Genomic DNA, 9,861 nt, shown 5'->3' on the forward strand with positions numbered 1-9,861 from the left:
CTAAAAGCCAGCCAGCACAAATAAACAAACGTCCCTATATCGACGGGGTGTACCAGCCAGCCAGCCCCAGAAAACGTATAGGGAAAAAGTTAGATTTACACCAATAAATATTAAGATGAACGGAGCCTTTCTCATTGTCAGTGTATAGTAAGGCCTGTCAGTACAGGATACCAGTGAGTAAATCCCGCTATTAAAGCAAACACTCTTCTAATTCTGAGCACATAATGAAAATGAGCAACTACGTAGTAAGTCTCGTGTAAAGATATATTTAAAGCAGAATTAGCTAATACAATACCCGTTAACCCACCCACAGTAAATAAAAAAAACCCCACTACTCAATAAATAGAGGGAATATCAATTACTATAGTGGCCACCGTAAAATAGGCCAGAGTATCAGATTCTTTACACCCAGTAAATATGTGATTGGCTCAAACAATGAATCCTAACACCCCAATTGCAATTATTGCATAAATTATACACAGATAGCCAAAAGCCTCGTCTTTACCCGTTTCTTAAGTAATAATCTGGAAGATTAACCCAAACCCAGGTAAAATTAAAATATACACTTCCGGGTGCCCCAAAAATCATAATAAATGCTGGTATTGGCTCTAGGGTTAAAGAAGGTTGTGTTGAAGTTTCTATCAGTTAAAAGTATAGTAATAGCTCCAGCCAGTACGGGCAAGGATAGTAATATTAATACAGCAGTAATTAAGACAGACCATGGAAATATAGGTATCTACCCTACAAAAAGACCTATGCATCAAGTACTAATAAAGTCTAATAATGAGGACACTCCAGCTAAGTGGAGGGAAAATCGCGAAATCCTGAAGATTAAACTGTTCAACCTGCCCCACCTTCTACTGATGCCCTAGTTAATAGTAAACTCAAGGAAGTCATCAATAACCAAAATCTTCTGTTAGACGAGGAAAAGCCTCAGGAACCCCCATAACCAACCCCCTACAGGTATAACAATTATGATAAAAGCATGAGCGGTCATAATAACATTATAAATTTGAGAGTCCCCCAAGTACGCCCCAGGCTGAGACAGCCTCTAGATACAGCCCATCAGCTAATACAATTTATTTAAGTAAATAGGATTTCTCTTTGATGGCTTTAATGAACCACGGGGCCATTTGGGGTATCATCTCCCAAACTCACTTATACCGGGTTGACGCCTTGCCCAATCCAACTAATTGTAGACTTCCAGAATAATCCTCTACCTCTGATGTGTGACCCATTCAGAACCCAACCCTCAGTAATGTTAATTTTACCAAAATCAGAGATTTCCGAAACCTGGTTGCCCTCACCCCGCGGCACTTACTTTTTGTTGCCCTATACTGTAAGAGTTACTCCCTCAGAAAACATATCATTCATTTGTAATACCATTGATTTTAAAAAAAAAATAATCAACAGTTGGTACCTTAGGCCTTAGTGATACCCTACTTTTGGGTGTCGACCCTAAATTGAGCAAATTCGCTGCAACATAAGTATTGAGCTATGCTGTACTCTACTTGAACTTAACTCTGGTATTTAATATCTTGAAGCAATCAAGTATCCCCTACTTTGGTGATGTCAACCCTAATCTGAGCAAATTAGCAAGAACATAAGTAGTATGTGTCTACAGATTAGTTAACCTAGCTTAAACTTAATATTTTGTAGTTGTAGCCCTCAAACTCCTTAAAGACTGTGCACCTGGCAAATAACATACCCACACTAGCTATAAGCCTGCTCACATTTAATAAATGCCATATACATTTAATTTTTAATAGCTTACAAGAGTTCCTTATACTTAATTTCTAAAATTAACGCACTTATTATACCAGAAATCTAATACTAATGGATTCTTATAAGCACATTTCCATCTATAACCCTCTCTCCCCACTCCAGCTAATATCACGTCAGGATGAAACTTTGGCTCTTTGCTAGGAATATGCCTTGTTACTCTAGTCTCAACCGGAATCTTCCTACCTATGCAATATTCCGGGGAGGTATTTTTTAGGTTACGTCCTCTCCTTGGCCCAAATATCCTTTCCGGGCCGCCCCAGTAATTACTAACCTTTTTGCAGTTATCCCCGGCATTGGGGATGAAATTGTAGTTTGGCTATGAGGAGGGTTTAAGGTGGATAAAGCTACTTTAAGTCGATTCTTCCCCTTGGACTAGGTAATTCCCCTTTTATCTACAGTTCGAGTTATAGCTCATACAATTTTCCTTCACTACATATGATACTCAAACCCTCTAGGGATGCCAGGAAAACCATTATAAGATCCCCTTTGATCCTCACTATACCTTCAAAGACACTTTTGGGGATAGGCTTATTTTTTGCTGTATAAGGGGCTTAATCGCCTACTCCCCCTGACTATTAGCAAAACCTGAGAATTTTATCCCATTAGTTATGTTGTTGAATTCCTAAAATTTCTTTAAAGTTCCTCTTTCTAAGTTATACATAAGAATATAATCCTTATTTTTCATTTTGAAAAAAAACAAATTGTATCTCAGGGTAATACTTGGGATACTCAAACGATTAGAATCACTGTACTGAGCTCCAAATGGAATGAAATGCCAATTTTGGTGTTGGTATTGGCAACCAAAATAAAATATATGTTTTGACGCCATCATTTTTGCTCTATAAATACCTGACATCTGTGCTCACGAGTTGGAGTAGGAACCCAGCGGCTTGGAACCACTGAACTTAACAAAGAAAAAAGAATCACATATTGGCAGATTGTTAAGCATGTAAAAGGGATATTTGTTTGGAAAAAAGTAATTTTGTATTTCCCGCCCTTTTGTAAAACTAAACATATCCTCCATGAGGTCCAAACTGAGGCACAGCCTGTATTGCTCCGCCTTCCCTAGACAAACAAGCGTTCTCTCTGTCAACGAAAAAGGGCTATCCAATTCCATCAGGGCTAGCATCGCCGACGATCTCACAGCATGGAGGTCACGTGATCCTGATCCCATCTTGACAAAGTGAGGAGTTTCCAGTTGTTTATAAGGAGGAGAGATCCAGGACTACCGAGAGAATTGAGGAGAAGGAAAGGCGTGGAGGAATAATACAAAGGTTTGTTTATAAGAACATCTATATTATTATTATTACAAAAACCTACTCTAATACATAAATAAAATACATGACTATTTATATTTAAAAGGAGGTACAAGACTGTACTTTACATTATATATATATACAATAAAATAAAAGAAGAGAACAAAGGGGAAGAACACTAATACATTACAAATAATTTTCTAGATACCCTTTAACTATATGTCTTTTTCTACATCCACATCATAAAATGCGACGTCTTCATGATCCGAAGTTTGGTTATACGAGATATTGTCAATACATGAAGAACCCATTGGGGAATTTATGACAAAAATAAATTATATCAATATAAAGATAACATGGAAAGATTGAAAATATAAGAGGAATAATTATTTTGGGTTAGCCAGTTAAGAACTTAATCCTACCAACATACATTTTTATTTTATTTATAATCAAAATCATGTTGTTAAAATGATTTTAATATTTAATTTTTTAATCTTTTATGTTTGTACAATATTTTTAGTATTTAACTGATGTTTATGTGTGCAAAATGGAAAATATAGTAAATAATATCAAAATATTATGAATTAATTATTATATTTGTTTAACAGCTTATCATGTAATAAATTACGTTTTATTTTTGGAATCTACATTTTATCCAGTACAATAACTAAATTATAGGATACCTATTCCTAAAGATGACCTGGACTCCTTTATTTGCTCTGCAAGACAGCAATCATTGTTAACCTGGTCATCTGTGATAATCTTCTTATCACCGATGATTTTTACGATTGAGGTGCCCAATGAAGAAGTTGAAGAGCTATTTAGTGAGTAATTTTTCAACGTAGAACAAAGTTTATTACTTGAATCGAGATATAAGAGTCTGGACTTTGCATTTGAAAACAAGTTAATCAGCTGATTAAAATACTTAACATGTAATATCTTAACAAATCTACAGGACAAATTTCCTTCCATACCCTGTACACCAACAATTTCAACACGACTGAAATATATCTTGATTGTTACGTATAAAGCCCTTAGGTATTTTAAAATGTACAAGTAATAAGGTTTGTAATAATTGTATCATTGTAACTTAGTCGATTTTGGAAAACATCAATGATTCGAGCGTTTTTTTAAAAACTGAATAAATTTCATTTAATAAAGGTATAAATATAATTTGAAAACTTTGTTCAAATTAACAAATTAGTATTATTTCCCAAACTTACTCATTTTAGACTGTTTATTTTTAATGTAGCTAAATATTTTATGAATTCTTTAATTTTTGAAAATAAATAAAATGTCATGCAACGTTATCTTCGAGTATTAACATAATGCTCAAGTACAACTATTAATACATATATATCATTTTTAGGTAAAACAATTCAATTAGAAAAAAAAATATTTTACTTACTAAAGCCTTCAATTTGCTTTATAGGTCAAAGTACCTATAACAAGTCATCAAAAATAAAAACATAAATTGTTTTTGATCCGTTGTTTTGGAACAAACTAAAGTAGCGTAGCACCTAGTACAATAACTCATAAAACAAACATTACAGTTTGTCATCAAAAATTTTTACAGATGTCTTTAAAGTTCTTAAAAGTTCTTTAAAGCCACAGGACAATTACGTTTTAAAAAAACCGACAATGTCTTCTTTTCATTGACTTGATGTGATTAAAATATTCCACGGACTTTGCAGTCATTGCAAATATAATAAAATTTGATATTGTCATTAAAAATTTGAAAATGTGCCCTAAATTGGGTCCCATCTGAAATTCCAGATATTGATTGGTGAATTCTTCGTTCCCATGAAGGAGAAAGATCAAGTAATAACATATATTTATCTTATCCACTTTGACCAGAGGAGGATATTTTATAAGGATTAGATGAATTTAATTCCACTTAAACACAATTTTTTAAGAAAATCTTGCAAGTTTGTTATAGCTAGATACAATTTTGAATTTGTATTGTTTTTGATGAAGCAACCAAAATGTTTTTACATATCTCTAAATATACAATATCAGCAAAATATAGAAAATTATGTCACAAGATAGTTAGTCATAAAGTACATTACAATTATTTTTGCAAACACAGCCAACAACACATAGTTATAAGCACAACATATTTACATATGAATATCATGGCAAATATGAGTATCAATTTAGTGAAACATATGATACAAACGAATGATCCATATTTTAAGTATAAAAACGTGTGTCTTGCTCTTCAATTTACCAATAATTTGTAAGATGTGGTACAAGTACATTGTTTTATTTGTTTTCACAACATTTGAAGGAACGTATTCTGGTAGATTCATTTTGTGAAAGTAAACACTTTCATCAAGTAATCAATATCTTTTTTAAATAGAACTGAGCCATGCTCAATGTCGAATCATCCATGATAAGTATAGCTACAAGGGAATTGGATCAAGAAATCTTTTAGGAGGAAAGGTGTGGCCCAACAATACAGTTCCCTATACATTAGCTCAAGGATTCAGTAAGACGGATTTGAGTTTAATCCAATCTGCTATGGATGAAATAGAAAATAAAACATGTGTGCGATGGGTTCCTAGAAATGGAGAGAAAAGTTATGTATACATTAAGAACGATGAGAGAGGATGTTTTGCTATCCTTGGTTACAATCAATATAGACGAAAGCATAAATTAAATTTGCAAAGAAGCAATGGATTCTCTTCTTGCATGGTAAGTAGAAAAATTAGACAATGTTATGTTGGATAATCTAAAATTTTTTTTAGAACCTAATAATTATTCTTAAAACAAACAATATAGTTATAAATAGAGGATCTTATTTATTTTAATATTACTCTGGAGTAAAGATCGTGTCCACTCTTATTCATTTTAATTCATAAATCTTATATCGTCGTTACCACCATACAATAAAAAGTTTTATTTTTCTTTAGGTCTCAGGAATTGTACAACACGAAATGCTTCATATACTTGGATATGATCATGAGCAAACACGACCTGACCGAGATAATTATGTCAAAATACATTGGGATAGGATTAAGAGACATTCTTTAAATAATTATTTTAAAAACATTTATGATAATGCCACTGTCATACCACCCAAATGCCAACCCTCGTCAAATGCAACAACCTTTGATGATTGCTATTCAGGTTATACTACAGACACATTTGGGTATGCTTACGATTATGGATCTGTGATGCATTATGGATTAGATGAGTGAGTAGCTAAATAATACATCAATTCCTCTTATGTTTATATAATTTCAAAATAGTTTTCAAACGTCAGATAATAATACAATGGATGTACTCAGATTTGTACCACTTGGAATTGAAGTTGGTCAAAGAAATGGAATGACAGAATTGGATGCATTAAAAATTAAAGCAAAATATAAATGCGATCAACAATCAACTCTTTCTACAACTCTCCCGACACAGGTTACAACAAAAGGTTCAAAGAATAGTACGTATAAAAATATAAGAATGATAGGGATGGGCTTTATATATTTTTTTGGAACCGGATAATTACGGATAATTTAAGTTGGGGTCGATTTTGATCCTGAATTCAACTCTGAGTCCAACAAGGGTTTAAACTTATAATTATTCAGCGTTACTCTACATAACACATAAACAAATACATTGGTGCTTGCACTTTATGGCTTATAGTACATAAATTTAACATCTAATGGTAAATTTCTGGTTTCAGATTGTGAAGATAAATGGACATATTGTGACTTATTGAAAAAATATTGTTCCTTTGAATATACTGGTGAGAACTGTCCAAAAACATGTAAAAAGTGTCCAGAAGACATGAAGACTACAACAACAACTTCTACCACGGCTATTACAACCACTTCAGGCAATTATTAGTTAAACTTTGCAATAAGATCAAAAATGTTAATTGTCTTATATTTCAGATTGCTTGGACAAGTACGCAACTTGCAGTAAATATTTATCTTTTTGTTCAGATAAGATTATGACTGACAATTGTCCAAGATCATGTAAGTTGTGCCCTGAACAAGGAAAAACCACAACACCAGAAAAAGTAACAACTAAAAAGCCTGATACAAGTAATGAGCTTAAACTTTTTTGATATTTAATATATTTTATTAACCATTTACTTCTGTCATAGACTGTGTTGACCTAATCCCAGATTGTGAAGGCTTGAAGACGTTTTGTTCTCTTCGTTACGTATTTAAAAGATGTAACGCAACTTGTGACATTTGTTGATTCCAGTTTAGATTCTTTAGTTCATTTTAACAATAAATTTTAAATGAAAGCATAACACTGATTTTGTTTTAGTTTCAAAACAACAAAATGCAATTATCCAATCGTTTTGAAAATAAGGATGATTGATTTCAAAATAAAATAATTATATATTTATTGTTTAAATATGAAAAACTATTTTTAACTTATTCCATCAGTTTCAATTTGTACATAAAGTATAACTAATATTTAAATAAATTATGATAATAATACATCAGGAATATTAGTGAACATCTCTTTTATAATTCAGTTGACTAACTGAATAAACAATAGATTCCGAAAATACAACGTAATTTATTGCATGATAAACAGTTAAACATTTATAATAATTACGTCATAATATTTCTGTATTATTTACTATATCTTCCAAATTTTATAATAATGAACAAATAATTGAATTAGCGGAAGATTTAGTAGAAGTTGTCACCAATGCATCTACTAAATTCAATTTTATATCCTCCAAAAACAGTGGGTGTCCAGAGGTGTATAATTGGAGTACATTTTTAGAAAATTATTTCTGTCCTTTAAAAAGAATAAAGAACTATCTCATATTCACCTTCGAATCTTCTTCGCCTGGAGTTGTACACGTACTGATAGTTCACAAACCCTGTCTGTATCTTGGACATGGAATTTAAGGTTACCGAACATTATGAAGACAATTTTGTATATATATTTTAGAAAAAATATTATTTAAATACTACAGCTGCTACGAATTCATCGTCATATTGCTTGCTAGATGAATTATTTTGTTCTAGTGACGTTTTCGCCTTGGATAATAATAAAATGAGTATTACATGTAAATTGTTTATTTTAATAATTTTTATCGTTGTATTGGAGTTTTTGAGAAATTAGAAACAGAAAAAATGTAAACAAGACTCCATTGTTCAAACCTCAATGCGTAGGTTTTGAAGCATTTGGAAGGAATCAAGTATTTACTACTGCTACGATCCGTTGCAAAAAATTGTCGGCATTCGCAATTTATTCATCAAAAGACCTTGAAAAGTTATTTAAATATTTACTTACATCAAGAATTGTACTGGTACTAGATCAAAATGTGGACCTCGTCCATGTGGATATACATGAACTATTGTATATTATATATCAGTTAATTATATTTTATGTGTATTTTGTTTTTAAATGTGTGCACAAAGTCCTTAATTTTTGGAAATTATCCATGCACCTATTACTGTGAGGATTTTGGTTCCTAACAAATAGTAGAGACACATAGTTTCGAGACCTTTCCGAAATAAAACATCTTTTGTAGTGGTTGATCAGTACAAGAATTGAAGAAAAATGGAACCCGATTAAGACCCCCTCAAGGAAAAAAAAAATATTTTCGAAAAAGAGTTGACTTTTAGAACTATTTGGTAATATCTTTAATTATTTTATATAAAGTCCTTAAACATACTATTTGGAGACATTTTTTGATAAAATTAAAAGTTCAAACCGTTCTTTCCTAAAAATGAAAAAAAAAAAAAAAAAGATGAGAAAAGACAAATAATTAAAATATTAATTATTATTTATTATTCAATTAAAATCAAAGATTGAAGTTTCGACGGATTCCTTCTTTGAATTGGAACGGACTTTGTATATTATGTGGAATACGGATAGAAGAGAGACGTAATATTAATTTCTCAACACTGTATGTGGACTGTCGCCGTATCTCTAGATCTCGTCAAGAGTTCCTTGCTCATTGTTGGATGTATGAGCAAGTTTACTTCCAACCTATGTAAACATTATTCTATGCCAACAGCTGACTGTTTCAAATATATCTTTTTCATCAATACATAACAGAAAATCAGATTACCAAAAAAGGGGTACACCGTAGTACACACGTTAAGATAAAAAAATGCCTATGCTGTGCTTCCCTCCAGATTAGATTTTAGTCTTTTTATGGCCTTGATGTAGTTTATAAGAAAAAGTCTTCCAAGCCATACCTCTTCCTTGATAATCACCTTTTTTGCAAATAAAGGACATGCTGTGGCTTTATATATTACTGCAGGATTAACACGAGTATTGTATAGGTATTTTCTTTTTGTATATTTAACCTCCTCCAGAGGTTTATTTTTTGGTATCTTCCTTTTTATATGGCAGCTACCAACTTTGAGCTCTTGAGACATTATAGCCTTTTTACTCAAATTCAACTCCAGACCGTACCTCTTCCTAAATTTCCCGAATAAATTGAATAGTACTTCCAGCCTCCTTATTAATTGAGCCTCTGAATTTGCATCCACTGTCATGGTAACATCATCTGTATATAAGTCAATGAGATAAAAATCAAAAACATACTCCAAACCCGCCATACTTTTTGATATCTCTACAACAAGCTCCTCAATTGCATCAATAAAAAGAAATGAAGCGGAAGGGCATCCCTGCCTACAGCTTTTATTCTATTTAACTGGATTATTTTCATCTCCATCTATAGAAATGGTTGATGTGCCATTATATAGTAGTGCCCGAACTGGATTAAAAACCCACTTTATGAGCAAAACCCTGACCACTCTAAGAATTTGCCGATGAGAAATGGAATCAAAAGCATTCAAAAAATAAACAGCTAAAATCGCAACAACAATAT

The 9,861-nt window shown here is 32.1% G+C and overlaps 1 protein-coding gene and 1 pseudogene across 1 annotated transcript; one reads left to right on the forward strand and one right to left on the reverse strand.

Annotated features, from left to right (window-relative positions):
- Positions 1-1,238, reverse strand: LOC139906470 (cytochrome c oxidase subunit 1-like; annotated as a pseudogene).
- Positions 1,239-5,218: 3,980 nt separating this feature from the next.
- Positions 5,219-7,305, forward strand: LOC121125299 (zinc metalloproteinase nas-6). Its single transcript, XM_040720465.2, has 7 exons — positions 5,219-5,343; positions 5,404-5,738; positions 5,957-6,240; positions 6,296-6,483; positions 6,727-6,879; positions 6,938-7,090; positions 7,153-7,305. Exons 1-7 carry the CDS (start codon positions 5,223-5,225, stop codon positions 7,248-7,250), a joined length of 1,332 nt encoding a protein of 443 aa, XP_040576399.2. The 5' UTR covers positions 5,219-5,222; the 3' UTR covers positions 7,251-7,305.
- Positions 7,306-9,861: the final 2,556 nt, after the last annotated feature.

Source organism: Lepeophtheirus salmonis, chromosome 10 (genome assembly GCF_016086655.4).
Source record: "Lepeophtheirus salmonis chromosome 10, UVic_Lsal_1.4, whole genome shotgun sequence".
In the NCBI taxonomy this organism is placed as follows: Eukaryota; Metazoa; Arthropoda; class Copepoda; order Siphonostomatoida; family Caligidae; genus Lepeophtheirus; species Lepeophtheirus salmonis.